Here is an 18,078-nt window from a genome sequence, read left to right on the forward strand (position 1 = left end):
AATTATACCAAACTAATATGAATAGTCAACATTTTCATTGTCTTGTTTACAAAACTGCCAAAATATCTGCAATTTCTTTAGGATTTTCATTTAAATTTTAATGTCAGTAGTTTTTTCATCAACATGCATTATAACAAATTTAAATTCGGTGAGTGACACAATAACAATCCTAGTACAAACCATTACTACAAATGTTTGTTAAATGTCACTAGTTTTTCAAATAAAAAAGGCAAATAATCTATATATAATAGCAATCTAATAAATACCATTTGCACATCTGAACGTTTGCGTCCTTTTATTGTAACTGTTCATAAACAGTTGAAACCGCTTATTAGAATCATTGCAATATTTTGTATATTTTACGAACAATTGTAATCTTTGGTTTATATATCTAGTTTATTTCACGAACAATTACAACCTTTTTGGTTTATTTTATATATATATGCATATTTACATTTAATTATCTACCGTCGAGTCTTTTGGTATAACTTTTCATAAATTATTATATTTTATATTTTTATTTTTTAATTATCAAAATATATTTAAATGAGATTGTAACCGTTTAATTGAACTGTTGTAACATTTAGTTTATTTAAAAAATCATTGCAATTTTTGGTTTTGTTTTAGGAACCGTTGTAATCTTTAGTTTATTTGACGAACTTGACAAACCATTGCAACTTTTGGTATATCGCAATATTTCGTTTATTTTTTTTTAAAACTAAAAAAATATTTTTTACGTTATGTTTTTTGAGAAAGTTGCAATTTGAGTAAATGTTTTATACGGTTGCATTTTTTTATTGTAACTCTTCATAAAACGGTTGCAACCATTTAGTTGAACCTTTGCAACATTTAGTTTATTTCATGAATAATTGCCACTTTAAGTTTATTTTATAAATCTTCATAACATTTAATTATCTACTGTCGGTGTAACCTTTCATAAATTATTTTTTTCAATTCTTAATTAAAAATTATTAAAATGTATTTAAATGAGATTGTAATTATTTCATTGATATTTGGATATTTGACGAATCATTGCAACTTTTGGTTTTGTTTTACAAACTATTGTAATCTTTAGTATATTTGATGAACCATTACAACATATGGTATATTTGACGAACCGTTGCAGCTTTTGGTATATTTGATATCTACGGTTACGTCTCTCGGTTAAAGTTTTTCATATTTTGTAAAAACTATTTAATTACTAAAATATATTTAAATAAATTATTGTTACCGTTTAATAACATAGTAGCATTTGGTTTACTTGACGTTGAATATTTTGGTTTATTTATCAAACCGTTGTAACTTTTGGTTTATTTGATGTTTTTTTTTTGCATTTGGGAATAGTTTTTTAGTTACAAATTAATGTCTTTCTAATATTCATATACTTAATAAATGCTTGTGAGAGTTTTTTTTATCATAATTTTTGTAAAATATATATTGATTTGATATTAAAAAAAATTCAAAATTAATACAATTCATTATGATTTTTCGTTTGATATTTTTTTAAACGATTTTTGAAATATATTCTTCCACGACATCACGGGAGTTCTGAGTCCTAGTAGCAAATAATATTAATGAATAATTTGAAAATAGTAGTTTAGTGTATATTAAAAAAAAAAAAAAATACCCAAAAAAACTACCACTAACCATGCTTTTCCTTACATTTCAGTTTTCCATATATGAGATTAAAGCCTCTATATATCTCAGACCAGTTCGAGGCTTTTGAGGTCAAAGTCAACCTTTTTGATGTGCCTTACCTGCCACGACGTATCGCTTTCCAAAATAAACATAAATCCACGAAATTTATTCTTTTTGTCGTTTTCTTATAACTCGAATCGGAATTAGTTGTTTCTAGCTTGCAAATCTTTCACAGCATTGATTCCAAATAAATAAATAATTTACTACTAGTATTTTAAATTTCTAATATAATGAATACATCTTCTTCTCCACCTATGCGCAATGATATTTTTTTTCTTTGTATTTGGTTCTTTGTTAATAAAAAAATTAAATCAGATGATATAGACATATAGTCGACATTACAAATTCGGATAATATAATTGCATATGTAGTATCCAAATACTGTTACATATTCGGATACTGTTATCTATCTATCTAAAATTCTCAATGACACTGTTACAAAATAAACTCCATTACATTAATAATGATAAGTAAGTAGTACTAGTAATTACTACATAATCAGGGGTATTGTAGGTATTTACACGTTATGTTGGATGGAGAAATTGTCTTTATGACGAGTGTGTGTTGCTCAACTAATCTCATCACGGATTGATCAATCTCAGCCGTTCAAATTTATGGAATAAATAGCCTTTTTACCTTATCCATTTATCCATATCTATTTGTTCTCACGTAATCAATCTTCCATTTTCCTTTTTTTTTTTGTCAAAAATCTTCCATTTTTTCTACTAATAATCAAATAATTGGTTAAATAGATTTTTTTTGGTATATGAAAGTTGACAAATAATTAAGAAGTTTGAAGAAATCGACCAAAGCCAATGATAGTGGAATTCAAATATAAAAGTGAAGTCCAATCAAAGGGATATGATTTGCCACAAAAGGATAAAAAAGCTTTATGAGTTTGAGACTTGTCGTTTCCACATAGATTTGCACTAATGAATTTATTATGGCTGGCAGCCAAACACCTCGTGTGACTTTCGATATTAATAAGAGTTTGAATAGTTGGTTTAAGAAAACGTTACAAATTTTATTTCATCTTTGGGCAGATAGCCATCAATATTTTGTTAATCTACACTTAAAGAATGTTTTACGAGAAACCAAAGTTGAATAATCTCATCAAAGAACGGTAGGTAAACCCTACCATATATAACAACCCTTTAAACTATTTTCTGTATTCACATTTTGTATATCAATTTTCTGGTATACTCATCATGACAACTTTTCCTTTTTTTTTTTTTGTAAAAAACATGTACATATTTAGATGTTATCAACAACATACAAGTTAAGAAACATAAATCTTTTTTTTTTTTGATAAAAAGAAACATAAATCTTACCTAGAGAGATAATCTCTACAAAATTGTTTTTCGGGATATTTTTTTAAGAAATGAGAGGAGGTCAACGACTAAAAACAACTTGCTGAATATATAAAAAATTTCTGCTCAGTGGAGATATTATTTGTTTTACATTAATTTATGTTTCATTTAAAAGCATTATTATATAATTAAATTTCTTGCACAAACAGAGAATATTATATAGTCAAGACTCAAGAGAGTAATAAACAGTTTCATTAAATAAAATAGTGAAAAAATTGAAGATGTGTTCGTGTTCGTGGAGCGGAGGACAACGTAGTTGGTTTCCGCGTGCTATACGAGACAGATAACTTCTAGAGAGAGAAACAAAGATCGAGACAAAAAAAAAAACTTAAAAGGATTTGAACGGAGAAGACGAGGAAAACCAAAGACAGAACTCTGTAAGTTCTGACCCAATTTTTAGTTTCTTTATGTTTCGTCTGGAAAGTTTCAAGATTTGATTTTACGGTTCTCTTTACATTTCTGGGTTTTGGGGGAAGCATTTTGAGGTGTGGAGTGTCTCTCTTTTTTGTTCTTCGAATTCATTAACAGATCTCTCTGTTTTTATGTTCGAGTATCAATCTTCTGTGTGTGTGTTTCATGTAGAATTGGTCAAATTTTAAAGCTGTGATTATGAAACTCTAGATCTATATCTCTTTATAGAGCAATTTAATCAACTAAAGATTTAGATAAGAAAAGCCCTAATTTGTGATCTACTATATGATAGAGAATCTAGAGTCTTTGTTTCTACTTGATTTATGTAAATCTTGAAAGTTTCCTTTTTTTTTTTTGTTTTCTCTTCTTGAAGTAGTAAAGACTTATCTTTTCTCAATTGAATCCAAAGAATACTTAGAGGGTTTATACTTGGAATCAGATCTCAATTATTTTGGGACCAATAAACAGACTTTGTTCTTGGGGGCAGAGACTGTTTGTTTCCTTTTTCTTTAGAAGATTCTTCATTTGAATTCTGTCTTTCAATTTTGAAGTTGTTGTCTTCTCTTTTTACTAAATGTGAATCAAAAGAATGTTTCTTCAATTTAATAAAAGCCTGTGGTGTTTCCTGCTTTTGGTCCATTGATGAGAATCTTCTTTTCTTCTCTTCTCTGTCATTGCTTTGTTATTAAGTATCATTGAGAATTTGAATCAAACTCTGCTTTTGTGTCTTCCAGAACCTTGAGAGAGAGAGAGAGAGAGAGAGAAAGAAAATGTCGTTCCGCAGCATAGTTCGTGATGTGAGAGACAGTATTGGAAGTCTGTCGAGGCGTAGTTTCGACTTTAAGCTAAGCAGCTTGCACAAAGAAGGTGGGAAATCTCGTGGCTCGGTTCAAGATTCTCATGAAGAACAACTTGTAGTAACGATTCAAGAAACCCCGTGGGCGAATCTACCTCCAGAGTTATTGCGCGATGTGATCAAAAGACTTGAAGAGAGCGAAAGTGTGTGGCCTGCTCGTAGACATGTGGTTGCTTGTGCTTCTGTGTGCAGGTCATGGAGAGATATGTGCAAAGAGATTGTTCAAAGTCCCGAGCTCTCGGGCAAAATCACATTTCCTGTTTCGCTTAAACAGGTTAGATTTTCGATTCTTTCTAGTGTCATAATCACATATGCTTTGGTTAATTTTTTGATGATTTCAAGTTTCTTTTTCGGTGTTTATAGCCGGGACCAAGAGATGCAACAATGCAATGCTTTATCAAAAGGGATAAATCTAACTTGACTTATCATTTATACCTTTGTCTCAGTCCTGGTAAAGCATCATTTTATTTGATTTTGTTCCAAATCTTTCTCTTTTTTTTTTTCTGCCTCATATCGATAATCTGTTTTTATGTTTACTATGCAGCTTTGTTGGTTGAGAATGGAAAGTTCCTTCTTTCTGCAAAACGCATAAGAAGAACTACTTACACCGAGTACGTGATCTCTATGCACGCCGACACCATTTCGAGATCAAGCAATACTTACATTGGCAAAATCAGGTAAAAGTCTTTGCCTAGTTATAAAACATATAGAAGCGAAAGTTTCCAGCTTAATCCGTGATTTCCTCTTCTCTTTTGCAGGTCTAATTTTCTGGGGACGAAGTTCGTAATATACGATACACAACCTGCATACAACAGCAACACCGCTCGAGTGGTCCAACCGGTAGGCCTTAGCCGCAGATTTTACTCAAAGAGAGTCTCTCCCAAAGTACCGGGTGGGAGCTACAAAATTGCGCAGGTTTCTTATGAGCTAAACGTTCTTGGTACTCGCGGTCCAAGGAGAATGCATTGTGCGATGAACTCAATTCCCGCCTCTTCCCTCGCTGAAGGCGGAACCGTGCCTGGACAGCCCGATATCATTGTCCCGCGCTCTATTCTCGACGAATCGTTCCGCAGTATTACCTCCTCCTCGTCAAGAAAAATCACTTACGATTACTCGAACGATTTTAGTAGCGCACGGTTTTCCGACATTCTCGGCCCGTTAGGCGAGGACGAAGAAGCGGTATTAGAAGAAGGGAAAGAGCGGAATTTGCCACCGCTTGTGCTTAAGAACAAGCCGCCGAGGTGGCATGAACAGCTTCAATGCTGGTGTTTAAACTTCAGGGGACGAGTAACTGTCGCATCAGTTAAGAACTTTCAGCTGATTGCTGCAAACCAACCTCAGCCCCAGCCTCAACCGCAACCTCAACCTCAAATTCAGCCTCTAACTCAGCCGCAACCGTCGGGTCAGACCGATGGTCCCGACAAGATCATATTGCAGTTTGGTAAAGTGGGAAAAGACATGTTCACGATGGATTTCCGGTATCCGCTCTCAGCGTTTCAAGCTTTCGCTATCTGTTTAAGCAGTTTCGATACAAAACTCGCCTGCGAATAAGTCAAAAAGTCAGCTTTGTATGTAATGTTCTCAGATTTGCTTTGGAGATTCTTGTTTCGTGGTGTTTTATTTTTCACCGAGAATCTCAGAATTAGATTTGTTTTAAAGCTTTCATTTATTCTGATCTGCTTATGTTGTTTATTGGTGCAACCAAAAAGTTAATTCTGAGTTTGGTTTTTCAAATCCATAATTTGATTTGTATTCATAACGGTCAAAACCCAAAACTAGAATAACTAGAAATCATAAATCTGTATTTGGTTGTTGAAATATATCTCCCATTTTACATTGATGACAAGTTTGATACATTTAAAAAGATTTCAATAAGAAAAAAAATGGATAAACATGAAATTATGTTAAGGGTACGACTTAGGAGGTAGAGCAAATGACAGACACCGAGAAGTGAGCACACTGCTTGCCGGCTTGACGTCAGAGCAGGTTTTAGAAAACGGCAAGCATTCCTTGTCGGAAAAAGCTACATGGCAGAACGCCGGTTCTTGCGTTACCACTTACCACGGTGGTACGTACGAACCGATGCGACTTATCGTTAGTAGAAACATCGAATGATCAGAAATACTCTCTCTCTATCGTCTGTGAATGACATAGATTTCAATGGTTGTCTTCGAGATTTATAGTTACTTTTTAGAAATTTTTAATTGTATTAGTAGTAGATTTTTATTATTAGTGTCAAACTATTGTCTTATTAGTTATATTCTTCTACAATTCTAAAGGACCAATCGTATGTGAATATGGTGTGAAGAGTCCATCAAGTAGAGAGACACCCCACGTTGGCGCATCATTTTAAATTTACGTTCTTTATGAAAGATTTTGTTCAAGTTCTTTAATAGTTGTTAGGTGGTTTAAATAAAAGTAATGACGAGGAATATGTATGTTTGTGTTTATTTTCACATTTGATAAAAGAAAAAGTGTTTATTTTTACAAACAAAAATATGAATTAGCTATTTTTTTTGTTGATATTCATTTATTTGCCTCACAATTCATAAAAGTTTAGCTAAACTTGTTATTGAATATTGGTGATCTTGTTTTGGAGATGTGGACCAATCAAACAACAAATCAACCACTATGTGCGGATTTTTGCGAGGAAAATTAAATGATTGGATAACTAAAATAAGAATTGACCTAACTACGATAGTTATAGTTTAATTAATCAAGTTATGTGACATAATCAAAATTTCAAAGTATAATTTCATCTCATTTTGGTGATCCAAAAGGCAAAAATGTATTTGAAGGGCCATCCTGCGGAGTCGTTTTTAAAAGGGTCAATGTGATTCAGCTCCTAGTTGCCGCTTTTGATTAGTAAAAGATCGTTAAGATTTTAATTTCATTTTCTAAACAGATACTCCCTCCGTTTCGTTTTAGTTGTCGTTTAAGGTTTTTTCACACAAATTAAAAAAAACATTAAATTTTTTGTTTTACCCTTTATTAATATATTTTATAAAAAATTTCATTGGCCAAAACATTAAAACAGTAGGGATAAAACTGAAATTTTCACCAAATATTTGCATTGAAAACCTAAAACGACAATTATTATGAAACAAAATTTAAATCCTAAAACGACAACTAAATTGAAACGGAGGGAGTATATGATAAGTGATAAGGTAAATCATAAGACTAATTGGTCTATAAAATTGTACTGTTTTCCTTGGTCAGATATTATTCGTTTTCTTTTGGAAGTTTTTGGAAAAAACATTAAGATTGTTTTCTTCTAACAATCTTAATCAAGAAAGTGTGTTATGAATCGTAGTTTGAAAATGAAATATTATCCTTTATAGATCACTTTAATATTGAACGCTAAATTAATTACGGTATAAGGTTTGTGTGTTTAATAACTGTCAGCTACAAGAGTGGTGGAGCACTAAATCACACCACCAAAGCTAGTTGTGATTGATTACTCGATCTCATAATGTATTGTAATCTTGTTGTCAGCGTTTTGCATACTAAATTCTAGTACAAGGACCAAAACATGCAATATAGTGATTTAATTTGTAAGATTTGCTTAAAACAAGCACAAAAAAACCACAAGTAAAAACAAAACAAAAGTTTAAATTGTTAATCCAATGTTTTCCGCGGCTTAAGACCATCTCCAATGCCCTTTCTCTACTTTTGAGGAGATTTGGTCCAATGTATCCCTCTAAAATAGAGGAAAGAGACAATGTATGCCTCTATATATAGAGTAATCCAATGTCTCTTTCTATTTTAGAGGCATACATTGGAGCAAAATCTCCTCTAAAATAGAGAAAATTATAGAGATGCGCATTGGAGATGCTTTTAGCCTGAAAATAGGAATATCAAACTGTTTTCCGAGGCGCCACACTTTCGCTTGATAGATTTTCGACTCTTCGTCCATATCTATAGCCCAAAATGTTAACCAATAGAGAAGACCAGCAACATATTTGTAACTTGGTTGTACATGCTCAACAAACACAAGTTTTGTTCACTTAACTTTGCTGTGTTTCTCAATAGCAAAAAGTGTCGCCTCATGAATCAATTCAGCATTGTTTTTTTTTTCTGGCTAATAAGTTGTGCATGGTGAATGATCCAATGATCTAATATGGAACGCATAATCATATTGCTCCCAATTAATCGTGAAGCCCTTGGTTTCTTGAATTGGTAGTAAAACAACAAATAAGAGTTGTCTTATATATTCATCATCTTTCACTTCCCCACCATGATTAGAATTCAAAACCGTAACGACAGGGTCGGCCCTGAAATTTTAGGCCAAAGCAAAATTTTGGAGGAGTTTTTAACATTTTCTTAAATATATAAGTAAGTTTTAAACTTTTGTAAACTTTAGGACCTTTGTTGCAAACAAATATAAAATTAGGGACCAATTTTTTTGGGCTCAAGCCATGTTTCAGGGCCGGTCCTGCGTAAACACAAGAGAAGAGAAAGAATGCTTCTGTCTAAAAAGATTCTGTATATGTAAAGAAAAACCTAAATCATAATGGGCTTTACACTTATGGATTAAAACCTCAAAAGCCCATGAACCTAATTATCTACAATATCAATAACAAGGGTATAATCGTCATTCACCATCTGAAGCCCTAATTTCATCGTCTTTATCTAAGCTTCAAAGTTCAATCCCAGATCTGTTTTCTCGCTTTCTTCTCGCCGATTAGCTAATTTCTGGTTCTAGTTTGTCGAAACTTAGTTTGGTAATGGTTTTTCTTTATTGCTTCTAGTTTTTCAAAATCTTTGTTGGTAATGGGTTTGAGTCCGATCGTCCTCAAATAGTTCTGCAGTTTTTGTTTGTTATTGTTGTTTGATTTGCCCAATGATGCATAAAATTATGTTATAGAGCGGTTGTATTTGGGTAATCTCCGGCGTGTTGTTTTAACCTAAAAGCCTTGAACGCTGTCGTTTCGCCGTCGACAACAATCACACGCGCACACTTCCACCATTATCATCTATCCACCACACAGGTTCGTCGGATGCGAAACGGTGGTGTTCAGGGCTTTTTTAAGGTTGCTGGATTTTATTCATTTACTTTAAGCCGTGAATGATCAGATTTATAGCTATGAGATCTGAGGGCTTTTTCTTTTAAGTTTCAGTTTTTATCTTTTGTGTTTCTGTGGTTTTTTTGCCCACTGATGTGAAAAACTCAAATTCTGAGTGGTGCCCTGGTTTTTGAATTTTGTTCTCGTAGTTACCATTGTTGCTCTACATCATCATTATCATCATCATCATTGACACCATCTCTTCTTCTTCTTCTTCTTCCTCGTATTTCTCTGCTGCTGCTGCTACTACTGGTTTCTTGCAATGGTAACTACGGGTCAATTTGAGAACTGGTTTTTGATGCGCCGCATATGACTGATTTTGTGAGTACTGAGGGATTGTTTTCTTTTATTACTAAGATTTGTAGTTTTGGTGTTTGGTATAGATATGGTTAATCATTGTTTGTTGTTGTTTTTTAGAGAATGTTAAGCCCTGTGATGATGACTCTAATGAGTTTGAGTGGTGCCGCTTGGTTGTTTCTTGCTGAAACTCGTCATCTTTATTGCTGCTCCTGCTTCTCTCTCTCTCTCTCTCTCTCTCTCTCTCTCTTTCTCTCTCTCTCTCTCTCTCTATATATATATATATATACATACATACATGGATGGTTGCAGCAATGGGGATGATGATGTTAAGGGTCTTTGGCATAGAGGAAGCCAATGCGTTGTGCCATGTATGACCAAGTTTTAAAACCATTGTCACTAAGACCAGAGGGCTTTATTCTCTGTGTTTTGTTTTTTTGTCTTCTTTGTTGAAAAGTTAAAACGACCTATTTTGTGAAGTAGTTAGAAATTTTGGGTTATAATGTGGCGATTGTTGTTCTCATAAAATTAAATCGTAGTCGATGAAAGTTTGGAGCAACGTTTGAGTTTGTTTAGACAAATATTATAAACTTTTCTGTTTAAGCATTTGCCTAACGGCTTGAGCCTGAAGGTAAAATGTATGAGGCGTGTAAAGTCTTTTATCACCGGAGGCACATCTTGTAAAAGAGAATCTTGAGCTTCTTACCAAGTTTGATCATTTGTCGTGACCTAGTGTTGGAGTATGTGGCAAAAGTCACATGGTTCGGAGCCGGGTGAACTACACGCCTCGTTCAAACTTGGAACGTGCGACGAATAGACGTCCAGATCAACTAGTTGGTTCCAATATACAATCATTTTTCCTCCGCTGGATTACAATTTACAAGCCCATGGTACTGAACTTGACTATTGAGGTTGTTAGGTTCTTCTCTAAACCGTCGACTTTGTTTTAAACAATGCGGGACTGTGTAAACTCTTTATTTTTTTATATATTAAAAACAAAAGTATTGAACTTGTCTATTCTTTCTTTTTCGGGAAAAATGCCAATAAATGCCAATTAAATGCTGAATTGTTTTATTGAGTCGTTTTTAATCTCCAAATTTGCCTGAAATTTGTCATTTAAGGCCCGACGTTAAGTCGATTAACAGAACAATTAAACGCTGATTAAATGCCGTTAACAGCTTCTCTTAAATTAAAACGATGCTGTTTTAATACACATAAACGACGTCGTTTTTTGAATTTACAAAACCCCAATCAAACTCATTTGCCCCAAATCGCAAAATCTCCAAACCCATAACCCTAGAAATCGAAAGCTTCAGATTTCTTTCATTCTCTTCTGGGATTTACTCATTCTCTTTTGGATTCATTCTTGTGATTCTCTCAACTTGTTATAATGAGTTCAAGTTCTATAACATCGAACGTTGTCGGAGTCCGTGGTGTGCCGTCAAAGTGTAATCAATTACTAGGGTTATGTATTTGGGGATTTTTTGGTTTGGGGCAAATGAAATCGAATTTGGGTTTTGTAAATTGAGAAAACGACGTTGTTGATGTATGTTAGAAACAACATTGTTTTAATTCAATCTAGCTGTTAACAACATTTAATCGGCGTTTAATTACTCCGTTAATCGACTTAACGTCGGGTCTTAAATGGCAAAGTCAAACAAAGTTTGGCATTTAACTGGAAAGTCAAAGAAAGTTCAGCATTTAAATCATTTCAGGAAAAGTTGGGGATTAAAAACGACGTAATGAAACGACGTAATCATTTCAGCATTTAATTTGCATTTTTCTCTTTCTTTTTTCCCTCAAACTTGTTACTAGTCCATTTACAAGTCGATTAGACTTTGTGGATGTATGCGTTTGTCTCTTTTCTACTGGTATTCCTAGACGAAGTGGCTTATGGTTTACAGTTCTAAAAACTTGAATTGAACTTGACATTTCCAAGAAAGGCCAAAGGCTCAGGCTGCAAAACTCAGGTGCAACCTTCAATGAAGATCAAAAACATAAGTACCCTCTCTGATGAAGAAGATCAAAAACTACAATAACCTTGTATTCACTGTCTCACATTTGAGCTGACAAGAAGAAGATGTACACGATATATCAATACTATAACAGTAGTATAGTACCACTATTTTCTTTTTGTAGGTAACTAGATATGGTGGAAGTTGTGCCCTTCCATGCTCTACAAATTATTGATTGCTAATAAATTAATAATGTTAAGTAGGTTTAAACAATTATGAATCTCTGAAAAATGCGTATGTCGAGTCTTTCTAATAACAAAAACTTTATAATTAAAAAAAATTAACAAAGAAAAAAAAATAGTCAATTATGAAATATTCAAATGATAACCAGACAAGTAGGTGACTCAGCGCATTAAGCAAAACCAAGGACAAAATGGGAACTATAAATTATTCCCTTTTCTTCACCACTCTCATTACAATACCCAAAATCGCAACCAATGACAACGCATACAACGGCGAATTCTCTTACTTTTCCCATTTTACCCTTAAGTTTTCCAACAAATCTCGATTAGACCATTTCTCTCCGCCGCCGCAAACCAACGGAGGAGGAGGAGGAAGAGACAACCATGGAATCGTCTCCGATCAACCGTCTTCCACCGGATTCTCTCCACCAGATCTTCTCATCTCTTCCCCTCCGTGATATCATGGTTTGCAGATCCGTGTGCAAGTTCTTTAACCAGCTTTTGACCTCTCAATGCTTCATAGAGATCATCTCAACTCGTCCGCCGTTGAATCTACTCGCTCTCCGACCTCCTCATCACCACCACAGTCACCGTCACAGCGGAAACGGACACGCCACGAACATCCGACCGTACATCCATGTATACGATCCAGAGCAGAATCAATGGTTCAGATTCAATCTCGATTTCCTCCCTTTCCGATCTCCTCAGCCTGTAGCTTCTTCTAGCGGATTGATCTATCTTTGGGGAGATTCGATTGATTTAGCTGAGTCTAGCAAATCGCTCGTCGCTTGTAATCCATTGACTCGTCAGTTTAAGGTTTTGCCTCAGCTTGGCTCGGCTTGGTCACGCCATGGTACTGTTCTTGTTGATTCGGTTAATCGAGTCATGGTGCTCACTGAGCTCGCTGCGTTGTATTACTCAGGTACTGTAGTTGCTAATCAATGGTTCAAATTCTCATCGAATTTACCATCGAAACCTAGAAGTCCTGTGTTAATGTCGAGCTCGGTTTTCGCATTGTGTGATGTTGGCTCTCCATGGAGAAGCCAATGGAAGCTTTTCTCATGTAAATTGACGAATCTCACAATCACTCATACCAATTGGGTTTGCTTGGAGAAACATGAATGGGGTGATATATTCGATATCATTAAACGACCACGTTTGTTGCGCGGTAACGGAGACTCTAAGCTTCTGATGATTGGTGGATTGAAATCGACGTTTTCGTTGAACCCGGCTTGTTCGACTATTCTGATACTTAGGTTGGATTTAGAAAGCTTGGAATGGGAAGAAGCAGGTAGAATGCCGTTAGAGATGTACCGAGGTTTTCAAGAATCGAGTAAGTTCAAAGTTTTCGGAGGTGGAGATAGGGTTTACTTCTCTGCTAAAAGAATGGGGAAGCTTGCAATGTGGGATTGTTGGGAAGGTTGGAGATGGATTGATGGTGTCCCTGGTTATGCAGATGGATTGTGTCGAGGTTTTGTGTTTGATGCTAAGCTTACAATGATGCCATGACAAAAAAGAAGAAGGTGCGTTTGTGTTTTTTGCGCATTCCAATAGGAGGAAGGAATATCTATATCTCTGTTTACGATTATTTGCTGATTTCTGTATGATTGTTTCTGCTTCTTTGTTGTTACTGCTGTTTCACGATGTGTTTTGTGTTTGTTTTCGTGTAATCCTGACGTTGGTAAAACTGTTAAATGGAATGTGCTATGATTCTAGTCTTGCTTTGTGATTGCCTTAAGCTTCAAGCTTTGATATGTGATCATCTTAAGCTTCAAACATTTTTCAACATTTTTTCCTCTTTGAATCCTTAAAACATCTCAGTTTCACCTGAACTCTAGACAACAAAAAGAAAGCTCTGGTTTCTTAATTGTGCTTGATCGCGATTGTACTACACTATGTACTATCTTTCTAGGTGGTTCCGAACATATATCCGTATAGAGAGAATCATTCACTTTTGATGTCACCAAGCAATTTCTTGTCCATTGAAATTGATCTCCTTCTTAGTCAACTCTGACACCAATCATATGTATGTTTGATTTAATTACTTCATACATTATATCAATGATGATATCATTAGCTTGAAACTGAAGGAAGGTGCTTCATGATGCAGATTTGCTCATAACTAATGATATTTTCTGTCACATAAGTCAAAATGGGTCCATAATTTAGGCAATGTGTCATGAGCCATTATGTTTCATTCTATAGATGATCGAACTAAATCATCACAATGCGGCCATCAAAGTTGAGAAACATATAGTATCTAAGATTGTTATTTGATCCTCGGGATGTAAGATTAGGGCTTTTTTGGGGGAAAATGCTGCTGAAATTAAAAATTAATTGGTTCGGCTTTCATATTGAAATTATTGATTTTCTGAAATTAGTAATATAAACCACTGCGGATGGAAAGAGATAATGTATGGATTATGGAAAGATTAAAAAGATGAAAAAGAAAGGACATAATTTAAGTTTAAGTCCAAAATCCGAGTGAAACATATAATATACGAAAAACACGACAATAATATGTAGATTATAAACGGACAAACATGTATGTACACTATACATGTCTTATTTTTACAAAAAATATAATTTTGCTATAGTCAAATACACCGTACTCTTATGATTTGCTCTCTAACAACTTAAATAATTCAAGACAACAAGTATGAAGACCTGCCTACTTTTTCCAATATAGCTAAGGTGACCAAATAAATAATGTAGACATATACCACCACTCTTGTTTCAAATGAATAAATTGATTGTAATTGATACATCAGAAAAATTAAGAAAATACAAAAACAATGATGAATACAAATACAGAATTACAGAAGAAACAAAAACATATAAAAAGAAAAAACGAGAATGTATAGTCTTTTACCCAAGCCGAGTTACTAAGTAAGAAATAAGCTAATAGGTACGTAGACTTGCTTGCCTAGTGGAACAAAAAGTTTGCTTTGTTCTGAGAAACAAGAGGAAAGGCACGTGACATAGGTATTACACGGTACGGCATAAGTCAATTGCGATTCTGTTAGAGCCAAGGAAATAATATGATCTTTTACCGTCAACAAACAAACTCGGTTTTTGTTTGTTTGTGTCTGGTCCAAACTAAGACTTAAGAGGTTGTACGTATATAATATATACAGAAGTACGACGACTGTTAACTAGTTCCACTATATCCTCTGAGTTTAAACCGATACACGCGTTTTCAGTTTCCTCCGATGATGTTTCTGTTTATCTATATATGCTTATAGAGAAATTAATTATATACTAATCATTTAATTAAATGGGGACTTAACATGATGATTCATTTTAAGAATTTCTGCTGATTGAAATGGGATAGTGGTGTAGGAGAAATGAAACGAAACTTATACTTTTATTCAATTGAACAATCAAACTTTGAAACTGACGGATTTGAAGCAAAATAACATGACTTCAACTTACAAACATATAACTGATTTGCATGCATGAGAAGGGACAACACTCATTAACATGTTTGAAGTTTATTACAATATAACGTATTTAGAAATAAAGAAAAGACATTAAAATGGGAAACTTTCTCTTTAGACTTATGTATATCCGTTTCAATTTTCTCGTCAATGATCTTGTGTCTTTTATTATATCATCAAACGATTCTTTGTTTTCTTGTGTACCGTCGTCGACTCCTGCAAGAATATATGAGATATGTTAGCACATAAAATTTTATTGAGGCGTCGCATTGTAAAGTATGAGAAATAAGAATTACCATTAGTAGACGATTAAGTAATCTAGTAGTGAGGAGGAGGTGGGGATTTGTAAAGGTAGGGTTGGTGTGGAGGTGAGTAGTGGTGTACCGGAGGAGGAGGAGAATGGTACACCGGAGGGGGAGGAGAATGGTAAACCGGAGGGGGAGAGTAATGGACCGGAGGAGGAGGAGATTTGTATTCATAGTGCTTCTTGGGTGGTGGTGGGGAGTGGTATACTACGGGAGGAGGAGAGTAGTGAACCGGTGGTGGTGGGGAGTGGTATACTACTGGAGGAGGAGAGTAGTGAACCGGTGGTGGTGGTGAATGGTATACTACGGGAGGAGGAGAGTAGTGAACCGGTGGTGGTGGAGACTTGTAAACTGGAGGAGGGGAGTAATGCTTAACCGGTGGTGGGGGAGACTTGTAAACTGGAGGAGGGGAGTAGTGCTTCACCGGTGGTGGTGGAGACTTGTAAACCGGAGGAGGAGAGTAGTACTTAACCGGTGGTGGGGCAGACTTGTAAACGGGAGGAGGGGAGTAGTGCTTAACCGGTGGTGGGGGAGACTTGTAAACCGGAGGAGGGGAGTAGTGCTTAACCGGTGGTGGGGGAGACTTGTAAACGGGAGGAGGCGAGTAGTACTTAACCGGTGGTGGGGGAGACTTGTAAACCGGAGGAGGCGAGTAATGCTTAACCGGTGGGGGTGGAGACTTGTAAACCGGAGGAGGGGAGTAGTGCTTAACCGGTGGTGGTGGAGACTTGTAAACGGGAGGAGGCGAGTAGTACTTAACCGGTGGTGGTGGAGACTTGTAAACGGGAGGAGGCGAGTAATGCTTAACCGGTGGGGGTGGAGACTTGTAAACGGGAGGAGGGGAGTAGTGCTTAACCGGTGGTGGTGGAGACTTGTAAACGGGAGGAGGCGAGTAGTGCTTAACCGGTGGTGGTGGAGACTTGTAAACGGGAGGAGGCGAGTAGTGTTTAACCGGTGGTGGTGGAGACTTGTAAACCGGAGGAGGCGAGTAATGCTTAACCGGTGGAGGAGGGGAAGAGTAGAAGTAATTTGCAGTGGTTTGAGAGACAAAAGCAAGGGAGAATGCTAAGACAAGGAAAGAGGCCATTGGTGACCCCATTTTGTTATGTGTTTTGCTTTGTGTTTGATGCTCTTACTCTCTCCCCTTAGCACCCTTTATATAGCTTCTCATTTTCACATTTTATCCTTTTTTACTAGTATCTCTCATGGTAGTAAATTTGTGTCGTGTTGTGTGTAAGCAATACAAAAAAGACATTGACTATATTAATAATACAAAAGAAAGAAAATGTGGTTAGTGTCCCTCGCTCGGGTTTCATTATTGATTATCTTCTTCCCTTCTATTAATTTTGGTAAGAATTATTTTTGGTCGTAGTTGATCGACATGTACTTCTGCATGTTCCGAACGTATAATACGGATACCAGAATATAATATAGACTATAGAGAACATTGAATCTAAAGCTAACAGAATTATACCAACAAAAAAGAAGAAAACAAAAATCTAAAGCTAACACAATTTAACTATGATATACGTTAACCAAACAAAATTACAAGATTTGATCACCCTAAAAGAGGGAAAATATGAGAGGATGTATAACACATCCATTTCTGAGTATAGTAAATGTTAACAGTTACTTCATTTAACAGCACATGAAATTATAGAAACTTAGCCATATGATATGATATGATCATATGATAAATATGCAAAAACCTCTAAAATTTGGAATATAGATACACATTTCTTTGGGCAAAAATGTTAAATGTATTATGTGTAGTTGTGTACACATTTTTGCAACGTCTGCATTCGGATAATAACTTTAATTATATCTCTACAATGTTTGCATAATCCACAAAATAATCTCAAGGTTATTTAACTTCCCATGAGACAAAATAAGTAATAACCTATTTTGTATTTCAATGCATGACATGTTGTGGTTTCTCAAGTACCCAAAATAATGTATTGAAAGATTTAGGCAGTGATGAATGAAAACTAATTAAGATACCAAATTATCTTATTAGTTACATGTTAAAGTTTTCTATCAAGAATTCTATTTTTCTTTTTAGTAACTGAATAAAAGAAAATGTATATAGCACAAAAAGAAACAACGCGTTAAAGTCTTAAAGATAGGCGGCCTAGTTGACTATAGAAGGAACATTGAAGTAGAAAGTGGTCCGTCATGTTCTGGATTCTCTCTCGTGCCGGTGACAGTCAAATCTTTGATTAATTTTTACTTTTGTGTTTGGGTTTTGATTCATAAATTTTATAACACGTTTCTTTTGTCATTACTCTGATTCATCCGCCATCTCATTTTCTAATTATCAAAACCTAAATACGTTTTACGATCTTAAGACAAGATATTTTAACTTAAGGTGAATTTTGTTTTAGCTACTTAATTGTGAATGATGTAAAACAACTCAACGAGAAAGGCCATAACATATT

General features: G+C 35.0%; 3 protein-coding genes and 1 long non-coding RNA gene across 6 annotated transcripts; 3 read left to right on the forward strand and 1 right to left on the reverse strand.

The window, feature by feature from the left end:
* The first annotated feature begins 3,010 nt into the window (after window positions 1-3,010).
* Window positions 3,011-6,089, forward strand: LOC9325171 (tubby-like F-box protein 1). Of its 3 annotated transcripts, XM_021035406.1 has the most exons (5): window positions 3,011-3,445; window positions 4,214-4,609; window positions 4,699-4,786; window positions 4,880-5,012; window positions 5,094-6,089. In XM_021035406.1, exons 2-5 carry the CDS (start codon window positions 4,250-4,252, stop codon window positions 5,884-5,886), a joined length of 1,374 nt encoding a protein of 457 aa, XP_020891065.1. In that variant the 5' UTR covers window positions 3,011-3,445; window positions 4,214-4,249; the 3' UTR covers window positions 5,887-6,089. The 3 variants fall into 3 exon arrangements, with proteins under 3 accessions (XP_020891065.1, XP_020891063.1, XP_020891064.1); XM_021035404.1 differs by having other exon boundaries at window positions 3,244-3,445; window positions 4,699-5,012; XM_021035405.1 differs by lacking the exon at window positions 3,011-3,445 and adding an exon at window positions 3,452-3,553 and having other exon boundaries at window positions 4,699-5,012.
* A 2,800-nt stretch (window positions 6,090-8,889) lies between these two features.
* Window positions 8,890-10,715, forward strand: LOC110231145. Its single transcript, XR_002334246.1, has 2 exons — window positions 8,890-9,722; window positions 9,819-10,715. It is a non-coding gene; the product is annotated as an uncharacterized LOC110231145 (long non-coding RNA).
* A 1,242-nt stretch (window positions 10,716-11,957) lies between these two features.
* LOC9323726 (SKP1-interacting partner 15) lies at window positions 11,958-13,617 on the forward strand. The gene has a single exon (XM_002887616.2). The coding sequence runs from the start codon at window positions 12,280-12,282 to the stop codon at window positions 13,402-13,404; it is 1,125 nt and encodes a 374-aa protein (XP_002887662.1). The 5' UTR covers window positions 11,958-12,279; the 3' UTR covers window positions 13,405-13,617.
* Window positions 13,618-15,243: 1,626 nt separating this feature from the next.
* On the reverse strand, window positions 15,244-16,775 carry LOC9323727 (extensin-1). Its single transcript, XM_021009925.1, has 2 exons — window positions 15,632-16,775; window positions 15,244-15,551 (listed from the first exon to the last, which is right to left on the reverse strand). The coding sequence occupies exon 1, from the start codon at window positions 16,737-16,739 to the stop codon at window positions 15,654-15,656; it is 1,086 nt and encodes a 361-aa protein (XP_020865584.1). The 5' UTR covers window positions 16,740-16,775; the 3' UTR covers window positions 15,244-15,551; window positions 15,632-15,653.
* Between the last annotated feature and the right edge of the window lie 1,303 nt (window positions 16,776-18,078).

Source organism: Arabidopsis lyrata (assembly GCF_000004255.2).
Source record: "Arabidopsis lyrata subsp. lyrata unplaced genomic scaffold ARALYscaffold_2, whole genome shotgun sequence".
In the NCBI taxonomy this organism is placed as follows: Eukaryota; Viridiplantae; Streptophyta; class Magnoliopsida; order Brassicales; family Brassicaceae; genus Arabidopsis; species Arabidopsis lyrata.